The sequence below is a fragment of the Salmo salar genome, chromosome 05 (assembly GCF_965601325.2).
Source record: "Salmo salar chromosome 05, fSalSal1, whole genome shotgun sequence".
Lineage (NCBI taxonomy): Eukaryota > Metazoa > Chordata > Actinopteri > Salmoniformes > Salmonidae > Salmo > Salmo salar.
This window is the reverse complement of record NC_138295.1, coordinates 37,386,041-37,406,253: the sequence shown is the minus strand read 5'-3', so window position 1 is coordinate 37,406,253 and position 20,213 is coordinate 37,386,041. Positions and strand designations below refer to the sequence as shown.

At 41.5% G+C, this 20,213-nt stretch overlaps 2 protein-coding genes across 4 annotated transcripts in view; one reads left to right on the top strand and one right to left on the bottom strand.

Annotated features, from left to right (window-relative positions):
* Nucleotides 1-232: 232 nt before the first annotated feature.
* grhpr (glyoxylate reductase/hydroxypyruvate reductase) lies at nucleotides 233-4,383 on the bottom strand. Its single transcript, NM_001141630.1, is given in 9 exon segments — nucleotides 233-1,011; nucleotides 1,233-1,363; nucleotides 1,477-1,612; nucleotides 1,718-1,819; nucleotides 1,985-2,073; nucleotides 2,282-2,398; nucleotides 2,480-2,552; nucleotides 2,718-2,848; nucleotides 4,121-4,383. Coding segments are annotated over 9 exon segments (987 nt in total). The 5' UTR covers nucleotides 4,207-4,383; the 3' UTR covers nucleotides 233-889.
* A 5,627-nt stretch (nucleotides 4,384-10,010) lies between these two features.
* The window catches only part of si:ch211-203d1.3 (protein phosphatase Slingshot homolog 3), a 29,035-nt gene continuing 18,832 nt past the window's right edge, over nucleotides 10,011-20,213 (top strand). Inside the window, exons 1-3 of one of the 3 annotated variants that reach the window (XM_045718147.1) lie at nucleotides 10,011-10,184; nucleotides 10,700-10,872; nucleotides 19,833-19,870. In XM_045718147.1, the coding sequence (XP_045574103.1) occupies nucleotides 10,825-10,872; nucleotides 19,833-19,870 (86 nt within the window). In that variant the 5' untranslated portion in view covers nucleotides 10,011-10,184; nucleotides 10,700-10,824. Of the gene's footprint in view, nucleotides 10,189-10,699; nucleotides 10,873-19,832; nucleotides 19,871-20,213 lie in introns of all 3 variants that reach the window. The other 2 variants (XM_045718148.2, XM_014199792.2) reach the window with 2 other exon arrangements.

Below are 20,213 nucleotides of genomic sequence, written 5' to 3'. Positions count from 1 at the left end.
CCCTGGGCCAATAGTGCGCCACGCTATAGGACTCCCAATCACGGCCGGTTGTGATACAGCCTGGAATCGAACCAGGGTCTGTAGTGACACCTCGGGCACTGAGATCCAGTGCCTTACACCGCTGCGCCACTCGGGAGCCCACATGTTCTATTCTGGTAACTTTATTCATTGTTAATTTACTCAAGGCTCTAGAATTATATTTAATGGGGAAAATAATATGCTCACACATTTCTACATTGAACATAACACTTTATTAAAAAAACAAAGCCAGAATGACAGTGTGTTAGACTACAGACGGAGTGTTTTATCATAGAATTATAAACAAATGAATTGGAGATGGAGTGTTTATCTTATGCACAACTGAGCTCCATCTCAATATGTTAAAACACACATCTCAACTGGAATGAGAACAACAGAACATTACCATCACAACTACTAATTTACTATTTTAGTTAAGTATTTTGTACGATTACATTTGACAGAAAGTGTTTCATAAGAACGAGAAGGCCACTGTAATGAATTAGTAGTGTGTGCACTCATTGTAGTGCTTATCTACGTCTTTCAAAGGAAGCCATGGCTGACCCTTAGGAGAGCTGTTAGAGAGTGCCAAGGCATGTTCTCAAAACACTAATACTATACACTTCCTCCTTCAAAATTCAAGTCACATACCACAAATGAGTTATTTCTTATAAACATTGTAAGATCTAAGAGCAAGAGGCAAAAGTTGACCTTCATGTTTGGAGAGCATGTTAATACAACTGCAACACTCCAACACAGATTTATTTCCTGGTCACTTAGGGCTCTAACCTTCCTGGTAATGACTACTGATTGGGTGACCAAAATTATTCTAAGGAGGACAGAGGCAGAGTTGAATAGTTGTAGAGCAGCACTAGAATTTGAGTTCGCTGGGCATGTCTGTGCCCTGTAGGCCTGCCAGCAGGTTGTTGGCGGACAGCTCTGCCATGATGCCACGTGTGGAGTAGGTGGCACTGCCAATGTGGGGTAAGACCACTGCAGGTGGAGAGAGGAGGGGAAATGTATTAGCAGGGACACTGCAGAGATTTGGTCGCAAAATAACTGGTTGATTTCAATGAGAAGACATAAGAAAAGAATATGATTGATTAATCTGGAAATATCACAACGACGATCAGAGCGAAACCAATAGACGACACAACAGAGATGCCTCAGTAAACCTCTCTCCCTCCGTTTCTCTCATGACCCTATTAACTCACCACAGTTTTTGAGGGTGAGGAGGGGGTGGTCGGTGGGGAGTGGTTCTGGGGTTGTGACATCCAGCCCAGCGCAAGCTATCTGACCACTGGACAGAGCCTGATACAGATCCTCCTGGTTCACTACTGCACCCCTATCACACACACAGTGGAAGTTAGCTCTATATTTATAGCTTTGAACTGTGTTCATTTCAAAACCCAGTCCGTGTGGTTGGATTGGCACTGCTCTACGTGTTTAATGGAGTACCTGCTGGTGTTGATGAAGACAGCAGTGTTCTTCATCTTGCAGAAAAAATCCTTGTTACACAGCCCCTGGGTATCTGGTGTGAGGGCGCAGGACACCACAACAAAATCACTCTCAGACACCAGTGTGTCCAAGGGCACTGCAACAGAGAGGAGGGCAGGAAGAAACAATCAAATAAACATCTCATATGATTCTCACCCTCTTGGACCTTCCTGTTTCCCCAAGCCCATCCACCCCTGCTCACCGTATTCTCCCTCCACTTCAGCAGCATTTGATTTGGCTGTTCTTCCAGAGTACAGGAGCTTCTTCACTCCAAACGGTTTCAGCCTCCTGGCTATGGCCATACCTGAGGGAAAACAGCATTGACTCCAGACAATCAATCAATCAATCAATCAATGAATACACGCCCTTTTGTCCTGCCCTTTCAGCTACTATATGGATTGTATAGACCTCACTAAGGGCAGGAGTCACAGAAACCAGTAAGTCAATCCAGCAATCACCATCACTCTACCTATGCGTCCCAGTCCAATGACACCAACAGTGCTGCCTGACAGACCATAACCACACAACCACAGAGGTTTCCAGGTGCTCCAGCCTCCACTGAGAGAGAGAGAGAGCGAGAGAGAGAGAGAGAGAGATTTTTAAAAAGTGAATTGAGGACACATTCTGTTGTACTCATATTCATTTGAGATAGAAGTTTGGTTAGGCAACGGATCCATAAAGTATCACTGTACAACATGTCAGAGTGATCCTCTGGAGCTGGAGTCTAATTGAGGGAAATGTGTCCGTGTGTTTATTGGGTACTGACTTTATAACCTCCACCACGCCCTCTGGTAGCCGCCGAGCTGTAGCCAGGAGCAGGGCGACGGTCAGCTCCGCCGTGGCATCAGTCAGGACGTCTGGAGTATAGCCCACACGCACCCCACTGCACAGAACATGGAGAGGACGGCACAATGAGAGTTGCTGACTTCGATGTGAGGCTAAGGCATTTGATAGTTGGTCTTACCGTTTCTTGATCTCATCCATGGCCATGTGGTCAAATCCGACCGATAAGGTACTTATCACCTTCAGGTTTGGACCTGGACACAAATCCATAGTTACGTGTTAGGAAAAGACAGAATGGGAACTATCATACAACACATATACTGTATAATACATGTCTAGCAGCCTCGTAAATTCCATATATTGGAAAATACTGAGAGGTGCTGTTTGAGTTCATCTGATCCAGGTTATGTCCAGTGTACCTGCTGCGTCCAGAACTTCAGTGTCGATCTTGTCCGACAGGAGACACAGCAGCCCATGGGCCCCCGCCACGCCCTTCAGAAGCTCCGCCCTTGGAACGGGCTCATCCGAGTCCCACAGTGAAACCTTACATCTGTTTCCATGGAAACGAGGGAGATGGGAGGTGAAAGGGGAGAGACTAGATTAAGATGAGTCAAAGACAATTTGGAACATTTCCTTCATCGTACAGTATTCTCTGTGTATTCTGAATGGTCTGTCTGTTTTTTCAAGGTGTCAGTCTCTTTTTCTTCCCCTTATCGATGACCTTACCCTTCGCTTTAGTCTTTATTATACCTCTTTACTTTTATTACATGTTGCATGGACGTTTGTAAGTGTTAGAACGCCTTAGGAACCTTATTACAAGTTCAGAGTACCTGCTATAACACGTGACCAGGAAAAGAGGTCATAAACAACTACACTGAACTTTCACTTTTAGAACACATGGTGTAACAATTACCCTCCACTTCATATGTGTGTGAAAAGGTGTGCGATGCATTTATACAGCAGTAAGTAGACTAGCACTAGAATTAAGTAGCACTACTATGACACAAATCCTTAAGACGTCACACAGACACAGGCATGCGTGATAGATGAAAAGTGACAGTGCACGAAAAACTCATTAGGCTAGTTAGCCAAGTATATCTCAACTCGTTGAGATGTACTTGGCTATATTAGTTGTACTTGGCTATAGGTTACCACACTCTCGTCAGCAGATCTGACCTGCTTGCTTACAGCTGCACTATGGTCGGACAACATTCCGAATTGCCCCATTATCCCAACTGTTACACCAAGAAGACTTAATTAAATAAACTTCCCTAAATAGTCTTCCCTGTGGCTCAGTTGGTAGAGCATAGTGTTTGCAACGCCAGCATGGTGTGTGCAACGCCAAGGTTGTGGGTTTGATTCCCACTGGGGGCCAGTACAAAAAAATTAAATAATGAAATGTATGTATTCACTACTGTAAGTCGCTCTGGATAAGAGCGTCTGCTAAATGACTAAAATGTAAATGTAAACTGCCGTTTTCATCCTCTTGTCAACTAGCAGTTGCAACTGCAGCCATTATGGAATGTCAGGTCGTGTTGAACAACAGATGAGCAGATTGGCTGACACTGCTATTCCAAAATGGCTGCTGCGGCTTCTGCTATGTAGCATGAGGGTGATAAGGACAGTTTCCCAGAAATGTGCAGTCATTCAATCTTCTTGATGTAACAGTTGGGATAAAGGGGCAATTTGGAGTTCAAATAATTTCTCATCCCTGGATTGAGATATGTTTTCCGAGCCATATCTTGTGTCATAATATACACAGGAATGCTGTCCGACTCTAGTGCAGCCGTAAGCGAGCAAGTCGGATCTGCTGGCTACATACACTCCAGCCTGTGACAGAATCTTCAATCCCTCCTGTGGGATGCGTCTTGTTATGAAAACCTTCGTGATCTTCTGAGCAGTGTGCATCCTCCGAAGGACGGGAAACGTCAGAAGAACTGCTTGAAATAACAACCCGAATCTCCCTACAGTTGTTGCTAAGTTTGCTGATTGTTTAGTGTTCACAATGAAATTTCAACGTGCGCACTAAAGGAACACTTCACACAGTGCGCTATGTGGCACCACTTACCAAGTGTAGGGCAAACAACATTGCGCATGTGCAGTACTGCATTCGATTCCTGAGAGAGACTCATTGGGAGAATCTCCTTGCGTCCTGTCTCTTCTCCTCCTTCTCAAAATCCATTGGATGAGAAAGCCAGAGTTTCCGCCCCTCTGACCTTCTCCTCCAATAGTGGCAATTGTAACTATTGGAAACCATGCCCCACTCCTGCGTCATTAGGCAGATAAGGTTCACAGAAATCTCAAAATAAATGTGTAAAGTGATAAAAACAATTAAGTGAGTTGTGCAAGACATTTTTATGAATAAAACAATAAGTAGCATATTGTTTTTAAACGTGTGCATGTTTTTCTCCTCTGACAAAACAAAAGCAGATTTCAAAATTATTATGCGTTAAAAATAGGATTTACATGAGTATCCTCGACGAAAGGTGTCTATTGAGTAGAGGGCACTTCTGTTTGCCTACTAAAGGATGTCCACTAGATAGCACAGCCACAAAGTCAGAATTGGCTATTATCGTACAAATTCATGAAAACATTTTTTTCCTTTTTAGTCTTAATTTAAGGTTAGGGTAAGGCATAAGGTTATCAGTATAGTTAAGGTTAAGGTTAGGTTTAAAATAACATTTTAAGAAGATCAATTGTAGAAATAGGGTGGGCTTATGAGTTTATGGCTGTAGTAACTAGTGACGACCCTACTAACGAAATGACACGCTCCTTGAACACGGGTCACGGAGGAGAGAGGATGGAGGACGGTCTTTATTTACAAACGAGAATCTCTCTTGGATGCTTTTGCTGCGTTCATATGCCGCATTTACGTGCCAGTCGGAACTAGGAATCTCAGAAATGCCCGACATGCTAACTGGTTGTAGTTATACACGTGCCGCGTTCAATCAGTTAGCAGGTCGGAAATGTCAGAGTTTCCAAGTTCCGACTAGCACGTAAAACATAACGTGTGTACAATTAATTGGTTAGAGAGAGGTCTCAAATGCCACTTGCATTTGTATCCCCTGTATCTGCATGCTGCGTTCCACTTGAACAGCCCTCCAACTGGCAATTACTAGTGGGAAACTCATCTATCATTATATTGGTGTTTTCAAGACAACTGGGAAATCCGGGGGGAGGGGGGGGGGGGGAACTGATCAATTCATGACGTTAGTGATCTTCAGGTCAGAAAGTTGGAGCTCAAGAAAGATGCTTGAGTTTTTGACTTGGAATTCCGAGTTGGTTCCTGAGTGGCGCAGCAGTCTAAGGCACTGCATCTCAGTGCTAGAGGTGTCACTACAGACCCTGGTTTGATTCCAGGCTGTATCACAACCAGCCGTGATTGGGAGTCCCATAGGGAAAAGGGCTATTTTAAGCTTAGGCGTTAAGTTTAGGGTTATGGTTAGAATTAATGTAAGGGGTTGGGGGTTAGGTTCAGGGAAAATACGATTTTGAATGGAAATGAATTTTAGATCCCCACGAGGATAGAAGAACATAACGTGTGTTTAAGTGTGTGTGTGTTCTTCTATGCTAAGCACTATTGTGTGTTTATAGTTGAAGGACCCGCGGTTTGAGTGGACGAAAGATAGGACGTTGCTGCTGAAAGACGTCACACACCGTGACCAGGGGCTCTACTCTATCAAACTGTCCTCTGGATTCACCTATGAGACCGTTCGCCTCACTGTCTCAGGTACAGGGGCTCCCGAATGGTGCAGTGGTCGAAGGCACTGCATCTCAGTGCTAGAGGCGTCACTACAGACCCTGGTTCAATTCCAGGCTGTATCACAACCGGCCTTGATTGGGAGTCCCATAGGGCGGCTCACAATTGGCCCAGCATGGTTAGGTTTTGGCCAGGGTAGGCCATCATTGTAAATAAGAATTTGTTCTTAACTGACTTGCCTAGTTAAATAAATAAAAGATGACTGTTAACAAAAAATCCTAGTCTGAGCTAGTTTTTTCAGAGTTCCCAGTTATCTTGAATGCACTGAAGTCGGATGTTGGAGATTTCTGAGCTCTGAGTTCCCAGTTCCCAGCAGTTTTGAACGTGACATGAGCTCCCACTTCTCCCACATGTTGATCTATGACGTCACCTACTAAGGAAATAATCTTGACAACAGCATTTCCGGCAGTTAAATGTAACAACAAAACGTAATTTTTTTAAAGAATTCTACTATTTTTTTTTAAACCATAAATTGTTAACAAGCATGATAGCTGTACTTATAGTTTATGGTTTATGTAGCTTGATGGCCATTAGCCAGTAAGCGTTTCTCAACAAGTTCAAAGCACGTGAATGCATCCAACTGGTATTTACGACTTCACAACTGGTCAATTCCCTCCTCCCACTTGGTTACGAAAGCAGCATTAGTCCCTACACACTGAGTATACAAAACATTATGAATACCTGCTCTTACCATGATTTAGACTGACCAGGTGAATCCAGGTGAAAGCTATGATCCCTTATTGATGTCACTTGTTCAATCCACTTCAATCAGTGTAGATGAAGGGGAGGAGACAGATTAAAGAAGGATTTTTATGTCTTGAGGCATTGTGTATATGTACCATTCAGAGGGTGAATGGGCAAAACAAAAGATTTAACCTCTACGGGATCGGTGTCCCTATACCGGGGCGGTTGATGCTAACGTGAGCTAACGTTTGCTAATGTGACTAGAATGACGTTGTAAGTAACAGAACACTTTCGGGAACATAGACACGTCTTATATGGGCAGAAAGTTTAAATTCTCGTTAATCTAACTGCACTGTCCAATTTACAGTAGCAATTACAGTAAAAAAAATACCATGCTATTGTTTGAGGAGAGTGCACAACAACAAAAACTTTTATCACGGCAACTGGTTTGATACATTCAACTCTGAAGGTGATTTGTCATCCTGAGGGTCCCAGAGATAAAATGTAGCATAGTTTTGTTTGATAAAATACATTTGTATATTCAAATGCAGGTAGCCTAGTGGTTAGAGCATTGGACTAGTAACCGAAATGTTGCTAAAACAAATCCCCGAGCTGGCAAGGTAAAAATCTGTCGTTCTGCCCCTGAACAAGGCAATTAACCCACTGTTCCTAGGCCGTCATTGTAAATAAGAATTTGTTCCTAACTACCTCATTTGCACACACTGTGTATAGACTTTTTCTATTGTATTATTGACTGTATGTTTGTTTATTCCACGTGTAACTCTGTGTTGTTGTTTGTGACGCACTGCTTTGCTTATCTTGGCCAGGTCGCAATTGTAAATGAGAACTTGTTCTCAACTAGCCTACCTGGTTAAATAAAGGTGAAATTATTATTTTTTTAAAACTGACTTGCCTAGTTAAAAAAAGGTTAAATAAAAATACAAAAATGAACTGGGTTCTACAGTTTGAACCCCTGCTGTCTCTGGCTCCACACCCACCCCACCCGGCCATCTAGATGTGTGAAAGTTAGTGTACTGTATATGTACTGTATAAGCTAATGATCCATCATGAATGACATTCCTTGGAGTGTGTAAACTTACATTTTGTATTACCATATCATGTTTGTATGTTCTCTATAGTTATGTACTTGAAAATGTATCAATTGACCAATTCGGCACATTTGGACTGACTTGATACAAAATACTGTGCAGTACTGCAATGCTTCACTGGATCAATCTAAATTGCGCCTAAACTGCAATATTAAATTATGGCCTTTTTCTTGCATTTCAAAGATGATGGAACAAGGAAAAAAAATAGAAAATGCATGTTTTTGGTTTGTATTATCTTTTACCAGATCTAATGTGTTATGTTCTCCTACATTCATTTCACATTTCCACAAACTTCAAATTGTTTCCTTTCAAATGGTATCAAGAATATGCATATCCTTGCTTCAGGTCCTGAGCTACAGGACTTGGATATGTCATTTTAGGCAAAAACTGAAAAAAAAGGTTCAACCCTTAAGAGGTTTTAAGTGCCTTTTTATAATGTATTTTTATTTAACCTTTATTTAACTAGTCAAGTCAGATAAGAACAAATTCGTATTTACAAAGGCTGCCTAGAAAAGTCAAAAGGCCTCCTGCAGGGATGATGGCTGGGATTAAAAATAAATCAAATATAAATATAGGACAAAATACACATCACGACAAGAGAGACACTACATAAAGAGAGACCTAAGACAACAACATAGCAAGGCAGCAACACATGACAACACAGCATGGTAGCAACACAACATAACAACAACATGGTAGCAACATAACATGGTAGTAGCACAAAACATGGTACAAACATTATTGGGCACAGACAACACACAAAGCAGCCACAACTGTCAGTAAGAGTGTCCATGATTGAGCCTTTGAATGAAGAGATTGAGATAAAACTGGGTATGGTAGTAAGTGCCAGGCGCACCGGTTTGTGTCAGGAGCTGCTGGGTTTTTCACGCTCTACAGTTTCCCATGTGTATCAAGAATGGTCCACCACCCAAAGGAAATCCAGCCAACTTGGCACAACTGTGGGAAGCATTGGAGTCAACATTGGCCAGAATTCTGAAGGCATTTACAGAGTCATATTTGACAACAAAATCTTGCTTTGGCTGTACATCCCATATGTGATCTCTCATTTCGGTTAAAGCTATTTCTGTCTGTTGATTTGTTTTTGTTAGTTTTTCTGCTTTCCATAATGCCAGGACAATTCCTTGTCCAATTCCTTGTTGTTGATCTAAAAAAATTATAATAATTGGGTGGGTAAATTTGTCCTATTTCACATGTACAAGTGTGTATTACACGCATATGTGAACAGGGGTGTAAAGTACTTAAGTAAAAATACTTTAAAGTACTACTTAAGTCGTTTTTTCTGGTATCTGTATTTCACTATTTTTATTTTTGACAACTTTTACTTTTACTTCACTATATTCCTAAAGAAAATAATGTACTTTTTACTCCATACATTTTCCCTGACACTCAAAAGTACTTGTTACATTTTGAATTCTTAGCAGGACAGGAAAATGGTCCAATTCACACATTTATCAAGAGAACATCCCTGGTCAGCTCTCCTGTCTCTGATCTGGTGGACTCACTAAACACAAATGCTTCGTTTGTAAATTATGTCTGAGTGTTGGAGTGTGCCCCTGGCTATCCATAAATTTAAAAAACAAGAAAATCGTGCCATCTGGTTTGCTTCATATAAGGAATTTGAAATTATTTATACTTTTACTTTTGATACTTAAGTCCATTTTATAAATTACATTTACTTTTAATACTTTTCTATTAAAGTCTCTTTACTTTTACTCAAGTATGAGAATTGGGTACTTTTTCCACCACTGTGTGTGAATTAGAAATATGTTTTTTGCATATCCCAACTCCACTTGAGACACCCTCGAAGAGTGGGATCACGGACCGGGTCTGCCATTATCAATGGCGACCCTGGAGCAATTGGGGTTAAGTACCTTGTTCAAGGGCACTTCACCAGATTTTCACCTATTCATCCTTTCACTGCCTTTACTGATTTCTGGGCATCCAACGTCCAATGAATGAATAAATAGATACTCATAATAAGATGATCAATATGAAATAAATAAAAGCATCCATCAGTGTTCTTGTTTGTGCAGTAGGAGACAGTAGGAGAATGGCAAGGAGACAGTAGCAGAATGGCAAGATTTCATCATAATAGAAATCTTGCCATTTCCCCTTTAAGAAAACCAATCCTACAAGCCCCTCCTTGTAGATTGCTTTTCTTTGCCGATGTCTTCCTTGTACTATGAAATAGTAAACTGTCCTTTAATTTGGATATCAGAGTGCCGCATAACTTTTGCCAACGCGAAGGATTAAAAAATACAAATAGCTGCTATCCAAGCTCACTGCATGTGAGGGAGAAGCATCAGAAGGAGGCAGGTAAAAGAGGAACTTTTGCTCTATCTTTAACGTTATCCCTTTCACACTTGTTTTTAGTTAGCTAGCATGGATCAGTTGCCTATCCACTGTACGCGCTAACGAGTTATAGCTAGCTAACAGCTTGTTGGTTTGCAGACGATCAACAGAGCAGATTGTCCACTCAAACTGAGTTGATGCTTTACATGTTTTCCATATGACATCTAGCATATGAATTAACTTCATGCTCTAGATTCTCAAATGTTGCTATTTTTCAGAAACGTCTAGTCAGTTAGCCACATTGTTTCATTGTAGCAACATTCTATTTATTTTGTAGATGTACGCGCGGCCGCAGTGCATCGCGCATTCATTTCAACACCATACGTGGTCGTTGTGAAGGAATGCTTTGCATGCAACTACAATGGCATATCTTCCATCAATGCCTATAACGTTACGTGTCAAATGTCAATTTGTGTCTCCAGATAATGTATCTTTATAAACGGGTATTTAATCATCAGCTCCAACTTCGTTCCAGATTTGTGTGAATACATCCTCTATCCTCCACGCCCACACATTTGAGGGAAACCGCTGATCTCACTCGCCTCTTGTGTTGATCAGTGCGCGTGAAAGACCGACCGACCGACCGAGCGGTGCCTTGCCATGGCTCTTCTGACCCTGCATCGTTCGCCGTCCATCTCCACCGCTCCGGTGAGTTTCCCACGAGCCCCACACATATTTTAATGCAGCTATACTGGCCTTTTATTTTCCATGGCAGCGCCTTCACTTCATTTAATGCTCTGTTTTACAGTGTGCGATTCGATACACTGGCCAAGCCTGCTTAGCCTATTATCCAGAATCCGTTTGCTTTGGTTAATGAACAACGGTCTTTGCCTGAGGCTGTCCTATAACCTGCTTGGTGTTATTCATTTGCGATGTCATCATCACAGCATTGTAGATTGTTGATAATGTAAAGGGTATTTGATGCTGTCTGGTGGCCAAGGCAGTGATTTGTATTGACAAGCAGAGATGACATAACTAAGTAGAGGGCAAACATGCCATAAACTGTGTGATATATCACAGAATATTTGTGGGTGACAACAGTATTAAAATCGACTCCTCCTGCCTAACCCTCACCAGCACACTGACAGTGTTTCAAATGATAACCTCACTCACTCACTCACTCACTCACTCACTCACTCACCCCCCCGTCCTTATCTTGTCTCCTCTCACTCCCTCTGTGTTTCTTTTTCATTTCTCTTTAAACAGTTAGAGCAACTTTAACAGGCTAATTTAAACTGTGTTACTTCCAAGGCCTCGCTGGTATGTTACGAATGTGTGGACAGGCAGACATAACGTTGCCTTCCTCCGTCCCCCTGCATACTACTGCTCTGTCATCTCTACTACTGTTAACTCATCTCTTCCTTTCAAACCCTCAACGCTGCTCTCCAGCACATCCTCTACAAAAAAAAATGTATTGTGTCTGTCTGGACATGTCAGTTAAATAACAGGTATTGTGTGATGACTCCTCACAAAACCAGGACAAAAAATACCATGATTTTTTTGGGGGGGGGGATTTTCCCTAAATTGTATCCATAGAATGGTCCTTTGGAGGAAGGATTGTTGACATATTTGACATTTGGGCAATTCCACTGTAACAGAATGATGACAACGACTTTTCACTTTAAATGTATGACCAACAAAAACCATTGATTCCAAAGTTAAACAAACCATACAACTATGCAGAAGGACTAGTTTAAAAAATAAAATAAAAATTCCAGTTCATTTAAAAACATATTTACTCGAAGAACTGATGTAAAGTTTGGTAACAGAATGACACTGAAATCTCCCTCAGTTTTATGTGACCACCTACCAGTCGTAGTTTGGACATCACAGCACGGCAGAGTACAGCACAGTAAAGTATAGTTCAGTACATTACAGTAGAGTACAGTAAATTATACTGTGCTCTAGTAATGTACTGAACTTTACTCTACTGTACTTTTCTTTACTGTACTGGCCTAACTTGTGAAACAGACATTCATGATTGGTTCAGATTTGGACTGACCAAATTTCAACTACTTTTCAACGTTCATGGATGTGGGCATTTCCATGTAAAAAGCCCCATAAGCAATGTAATCCATAGAATGTTCCTTTTGGATTCTTGACATATATTTGACATTTTATATCTAAAAGCATAGTTGAGAAATAATTAATGGAAGTTGGAATATTTTACATTTTGGCCTTACCCACGCCTCCTTTAAGACTCCATAATGTTTCATCTGAATCTGCCACAAAGCGAAAAATTGTTGTCGTATGAAGCTTTACCGCTTGCTCTGTAATATGAGGAGTATTTCGAGTTATGTAACAATTTTATTAAATTAATTCAAATCAAAATCAAATAAAAATGTATTTGTCACATACACATGGTTAGCAGATGTTAATACAAGTGTAGCAAAAATGCTTGTGCTTCTAGTTCTGACAGTGCAGTAATATCTAACAATCCCCCAACAGCTACCTAATACAGACAAGTCTAAAGGGGTGAATGAGAATATGTAAGTATATGGATGAGCGATGACCGAGCAGTATAGGCAAGGTGCAATAGATGGTATAAAACACAGTATATACATGTGATATGAGTAATGTAATATGAAATATGTAAACATTATTAAAGTGGCATTATTTAAAGTGACTAGTGATCCATTTATTAAAGTGGCCAGTGATTGGGTCTCAATGTAGGCAGCAGCCTCTCTGAGTTAATGATTGCTGTTTAGCAGTCTGATGGCCTTGAGAGAGAAGCTGTTTTTCAGTCTCTCGGTTCCAGCTTTGATGTACCTGTACTGACCTCACCTTCTGGATGATAGCGATGTGAACAGGTAGTAGCTCGGGTGGTTGATGTCCTTGATTAACTTTTTGGCCTTCCTGTGACAGGTACTGTAGGTGTCATGGAGGGCAGGTAGTTTGCCCCCGGTGATGCGTTGTGCAGACCGCACCACCCTCTGGAGAGCCTTGCGGTTGTGGGCGGTGAAGTTGCCGTACCAGGCTGTGATACAGCCTGACAGGATGCTCTCGATTGTGCATCTGTAAAAGTTTGTCAGGGTTTTGGGTGACAAGACAAATTTCTTCTGCCTTCTGAGGTTGAAGAGGCGCTGTTGCACCTTCTTCACCACACTGTCTGTGTGGGTGGACCATTTCATTTTGACTGATGTGTACGCTGAGGAACTTAACTTTCCACCTTCTCCACCTTCTCCACTGCTGTCCCTTCGATGTGGACGACTGTGGACGACTGATGTGGACGACTGTTGTGTCATCTGCAAACTTGATGATTGAGTTGGAGGCATGCATGGCCACACAGTCGTGGGTGAACGGAGTACAGGAGGGGGCTGAGCACACACCCTTGTGGGGCCCCAGTGTTGAGGGTCAGCGAGGTGGAGATGTTGTTTCCTCCCTTCACCACCTGGGGGCGTCCAATCAAAGTCCAGGACCCAGTTGCACAGGGCGGGGTTGAGACCGAAGGCCTGCAGCTTGATGATGAGCTTGGAGGGTACTATGGTGTTGAATGCTGAGCTGTAGTCAATGAACAGCATTCTTACATAGGGTATTCCTTTTGTCCAGATGGGATAGGGCAGTGTGATGGCGATTGTGTCGTATGTGGACCTGTTGGGGCGGTATGCAAACTGAAGTGGGTCTAGGGTGGCCGGTAAGGTGGAGGTCATATGATCCTTCGCTAGCCTCTCAAAGCACTTCATGATGCCAGAAGTGAGTCCTACGGGGCAGTAGTCATTTAGTTCAGTTATCTTTGCCTTCTTGGGGTACAGTAACAATGGTAGCCATCTTGAAGCACGTGGGGACAACCGACTGAATATGTCCGTAAACACACCAGCCAGCTGGTCTGCGCATGCTCTGAGGACACGGCTAGGGATGCCGTCTGGGCCAGCAGCCTTGCGAGGGTTAACATGTTTAAATATTTTACTCACGTCAGCCACGGGGGGGGGGGGGCGCGCAAGTCCTTGTTAGCGGGACACGACGGTGGCACAGTATTAGTCTTCCCTGTGGCTCAGTTGGTAGAGCATGGTGTTTGCAACGCCAGCATGGTGTGTGTGCAACGCCAGGGTTGTGGGTTCGATTCCCACGGGGGGCCAGTACAAAAAAAAAAATGCCTGAAATGTATGCATTCACTACTGTAAGTCGCTCTGGATAAGAGCGTCTGCTAAATTACTAAAATGTAAAAAAATGTATTATCCTCAAAGCGGGCAAAGAAGGTGTTTAGTTTGTCTGGAAGCGTGACGTCGGTGTCCTTGACGTGACTGGATTTCTTTTTGTAGTCTGTGATTTCCTGTAGACCCTGCCACATACAAACGTCTCGTGTCTGAGCTGTTGAATTGCGACTCCACCTTGTCCTTGTACTGGCATTTCGCTTGTTTGATTGCCTTGCGGAGGGAATAATTACACTTATATTGTCATTCCCAGACCTCTTTCCGTGGTTAAATGTGGTGGATCGTGCTTTCAGTTTTGTGCGAATGCCGCCATCTATTTACGGTTTCTGGTTAGGGTAGGTTTTAATAGTCACAGTGGATACAGCATCTCCAATGCACTTCTTTATAAACACACTCACCGAGTCAGCGTATAGGTCGATGTTGTTCTCTGAGGCTGATTGGAACATATTCCAGTCCTCGTGATCAAAACAATCTTGAAGCGTGGCTTCTGATTGGTCGGACCAGCGTTGAATGGTTCTCGTCACTGGTACATCCTGTTTTGAGTTTCTGCCTATAAGACAGTAGGAGCAAGATGGAGTCGCGGACTGGTTTGCCTGAGGGCGGGGAAGGGCTTGGTATGCATCGCGGAAGTTAGAGTAGCAGTGGTCGAGGGTATTGCCCAGGCACATGCCGCAATCAATATGCTGGTAGAATTTAGGTAGCCTTGTTCTCAAATTTGCTTGGATTAAAAATTTGAGTAATCATTAATATAGAAAATATACACATTTTCATTAAGCAAATGTTTCTATAAATTGTTGAACATAAGACACTTTACAGCATATCAGTGTTCCAGAGTGAGATCTCTGTTACTTTTTGAGTTATGATCCAATTTGTAAGCGTTACCAACAGCCTGAATATAAAATTGGATTCTAAATGGTCGCCCTCTGCTGGTGATTTGCAGGATGTGCAATGATACAAGTAAAAGGAGGGCTGTGATTGGTTACATTGCCTTCCCTGTAGCTCAGTTGGTAGAGCATGGTGTTTGCAACACCAGGGTTGTGGGTTCGATTCCCACGGGGGGCCAGCACAGAAAAAAATAAAATATATGAAATGTATGCATTCACTACTGTAAGTCGCTCTGGATAAGAGCGTCTGCTAAATGACTAAAATGTAAATGTAAATGTAAATTGCCTACTATGCCAATTTCTCTGTTAACCTCTTACATCTAGATGTTCCGCTAGCGGAACACCTGCTCCAATATCCAATGATGGGCATGGCGCGAAATACAAATTCCTCTAAAATCCGAAAACTTCAATTTTTCAAACATATGACTATTTTACGCATTTTAAAGACAAGACTCTCGTTAATCTAACCACACTGTCCGATTTCAAAAAGGCTTTACAGCGAAAGCAAAACATTAGATTATGTCAGCAGAGTACCCAGCCAGAAATAATCAGACACCCATTTTTCAAGCTAGCATATAATGTCACAAAAACCCAGAAGACAGCTAAATGCAGCACTAACCTTTGATGATCTTCATCAGATGACACACCTAGGACATTATGTTATACAATACATGCATGTTTTGTTCAATCAAGTTCATATTTATATCAAAAAACAGCTTTTTACATTAGCATGTGACGTTCAGAACTAGCATACCCCCTGCAAACTTCCGGGGAATTTGCTAACAATTTACTAAATTACTCACGATAAACGTTCACAAAAAGCATAACAATTATTTTAAGAATTATAGATACAGACCTCCTCTATGCACTCGATATGTCCGATTTTAAAATTGCTTTTTGGTGAAAGCACATTTTGCAATATTCTAAGTACATAGCCCAGCCATCACGGGCTAGCTATTTAGACACCCGGCAAGTTTAGCCTTCACCAAAATCAGATTTACTATTACAAAAGTTTGATTACCTTTTGTTGTCTTCGTCAGAATGCACTCCCAGGACTGCTACTTCAATAACAAATGTTGGTTTGGTCCAAAATAATCCATCGTTATATCCGAATAGCGGCGTTTTGTTCGTGCGTTCCAGAAACTATCCGAAATGGTAAATCAGGGTCTCGCGCATGGCGCATTTCGTGACACAAAAAATCGAAATATTCCCTTACCGTACTTCGAAGCATGTCAACCACTGTTTAAAATCAATTTTTATGCAATTTATCTCGTAAAAAAGCGATAATATTCCGACCGGGAATCTCCTTTTCGGTAAACAGAGGAAAAAACACAAAGACGGGGGCGGCCAGTGCACGCGCCTAAGCCCACAGTCCCTTGATCGGCCACTTGAGAAAGGCGATAATGTGTTTCAGCCTGGGGCTGGAATGACGACATTCACGTTTTTCCCGGGCTCTGAGAGCCTATTGGAGCCGTGGGAAGTGTCACGTTACCGCAGAGATCCTTTGTAATGGAATGAGATGTCAAAGAAAGACAATAAATGGTCAGACAGGCCACTTCCTGTAAAGGAATCTCTCAGGTTTTGACCTGCCATTTGAGTTCTGTTATACTCACAGACACCATTCAAACAGTTTTAGAAACTTTGGAGTGTTTTCTATCCAAAGCTAATAATTATATGCATATTCTAGTTTCTGGGCAGGAGTAATAATCAGATTAAATCGGGTACGTTTTTTATCCAGCCGTGAAAATACTGCCCCCTAGCCATAACAGGTTAAAAATGGGCCATAACTTTAAAAGTAGCAGAGATCCCACTCTGGAACCTCGATATGCCCGTAGCGTATATTATGTTAAAAAAATCAATTGAAAAATGTTTAATTGTATATTTTGAATGTTCATGTTTATATTTTTCAATGTTAATAAATTCATGTACGAAAATTATGGAAAGCAAAATACTACAGATTTTACAGAGCAAGCGATAAAGCTTCATATGACACAATTTTTTGTTTTGTGGCAGATTCAGATGAAACATTATGGAGTCTTAAAACCTGTTGGGGATAGGGGGTAGTATTTGCACGGCCGGATAAAAACGTACCCGATTTAATCTGGTTACTACTCCTGCCCAGTAACTAGAATATGCATATAATTAGTAGATTTGGATAGAAAACACCCTAAAGTTTCTAAAACTGTTTGAATGGTGTCTGTGAGTATAACAGAACTCATATGGCAGTCAAAACCCTGAGACAAATCCTAACAGGAAATGGAAATCTGATGTGTGGAAATCACTTCAAACATTTGCCATTGAAACACACAGGGGCTTATTAATCATTTAGCACTTCCTAAGGCTTCCACTAGATGTCGACAGTCTTTACAAAGTGGTTTGAGTCTTCAATGCTACAAACTGACCCAAAGAGAGGCTGTGGAACTTGGTCACAGGGGGAGGGCCATTTACCATTATGACGCGGCCGCCCATGGCTACCCTCCCCTTTCGAAACGTTTAGAAAGACAATGCAATCGTCCCCCTTGAATATTATTGAAGCTCTGGTTGAAAAAGGCCCTAAAGATTTATGTTATACAACGTTTAACATGTTTGAACGAACTTAAATATATTTGTTTTGCACATTCGTGACGAGAAGTCCCGTGCACTACGGTACATTTTGAGTAGCCTTCGGAACGCGCTAACAAGAAGAAGCTATTGGGACATAAATTATTAACTTTTTCGAACAAAACTACATTTGTTGTGGACCTGGGATTCCTGGAAGTGCCTTCTGATGAAGATAATCAAAGGTAAGGGAATATTTACAATAGTATTTTTGATGGTTGATGGTTCCAAGATGGAGCTAACATGAATCGCCTAGCCTATTTTTCTGAGCATATCACGTCGTTTATTGCAAAGTGTGATTTTCCCAGTGAAGTTATTTTTAAATCTGGCAAAGCCGTGGCATTCACGAGATGTTAATCTACAATTCTTTGAATGACAATATAACATTTTAACAATGTTTTCGAATAGTAATTTTGTAAATTGTAGCGCTGATTCACCGGAAGCATTTGAGGGAAAAGATTTTCTGAACGTCACGCGCCGACGTAAAATGCTGTTTTTATATATAAATATGAACTTTATCGAACAAAAAATGCATGTATTGTGTAACATGATGTCCTAGGAGTGTCATCTGATGAAGATTGTCAAAGGTTAGTGCTGCATTTAGCTGTGTTTTGGGTATTTGTAATGCATCTAGTTGCTTTGAAAATGGCTGTGTGATTATTTCTGGCTGGTTACTCTCCTAACATAATCTAATGTTTTGCTTTTGCTGTAAAGCCTTTTTGAAATCGGACAGCGTGGTTCGATTCAGGAGAGGTGTATCTATAAAACGGTGTAAAATAGTCATATGTTTGAGAAATTGAAGTTATAGCATTTATGAGGTTTTGTATTTCGCGCGACGCGATTCCACTGGCTGTTGACTAGGGTGGGACGCAAGCATCCCACCTTGCCCAGACAGGTTAAAGGAGGCGTGGGTAAGGCCAAGATGTCATAAATATGCCAACTTTGATTAATTATTTCTCAATGATGCTTTTAGATATACATGTCAACAATCCTTCCTCCAAAGAAACATTCTATGGAAGACATTTCGTGAAATGGTATTTTCCTGGTTTTGTGAGGAATCACCCTGATGTTACTGTCTCAAGTTTCACTCTCACACCGCTGAACCCTTGATACTGCAGCTACCCCTTCCTCATACATTCTGTTCTCACTTTTCCCTCCGTTTGTCTTTTCTGTTCTTCTGTTTCTTATTCTTTCTCTCCGTCTCCCTCCTTTCTCTGTGTCCCCCTTGGTCAATGACTTCTGTAGTCTTTTCCTCTGCCTCTTATCGTTGTAAATGCACATTTTACTCTTGATCCTGCTCATTCTTTCAGTACATGAACACTGAAGTACCCACTTCTCGATGCCACATAACTGGTTTTAGAGATTTAATAAATCCCTTATTAAATCTAAAGAGGGTTGTCACTCTAATCAGTGGACTTCAATATGTGACACAAGATGGTATATTTTTAATAGATTGTAGATTAAAAAGTAAATTGTTTATAACCTGGGCCCAGATCTGTTTGTGCTCTTGCGAACTACATTGCTGCCATTGTCAAGTGAAGTTTGGCATGACAATGATTTACAGGGAGTTGGCATGATGGCACAAAAAAACTGCCGCCAAGGCAGTGGCGGATGTCAAGCGCTCAATATCAAGTTTTGCATGGACCCCCTAGTCATTTCATGTTGGGCCCTATAATTTGTACACTGGACATCATTAGTCAATCGCGTTGTTTAACATGAAAAAATGCAGAAGACCTCATGCTATTAGACACGTACAAGTGATTTGCATACAAAACATCCCAGTTAGTTATTTTTGGCCACCTGTAAGTGTAAATGTCTTTCCAGTTCATCTGGTCTGTTGACTTTCAGTTGCTCTTCTGATTCACGTTGGGGGTCCACTGATAAATCTAGCACAGGGGCCTGTGACAATGTAGTTACGCCACTGGGCTAAGGAGTTGATTATTTACTAACAATCTTTCATATCATTTTTTTGAAGGATGAAAGCATCCCAAGAAGAGGGAGACTTCAGAAAAGGTAGATTTTTGGGGGTTGTGAATTTAATTTGTATGTACAGTGCATTCAGAAAGTATTCAGACATTGCAGCCTTATTCTAAAATTGATTTAATTAATCCTCATCAATCTACACACGCCCATAATGACAAAGCGAAAACAGGTTTTTAGACATTTTTGCACATTTATTTAACATAAAAAGCAGATACCTTATTTACATACGTTTTCAGACCCTTTGCAATGAGACTTGAAATTGAGTTCAGGTGCATCCTGTTTCCATTGATCATCCTTGAAATGTTTCTATAAACAGTTGACAGTGAATGTCAGAGCAGAAACCAAGCCATGAGGTCGAAGGAATTGTCCGTAG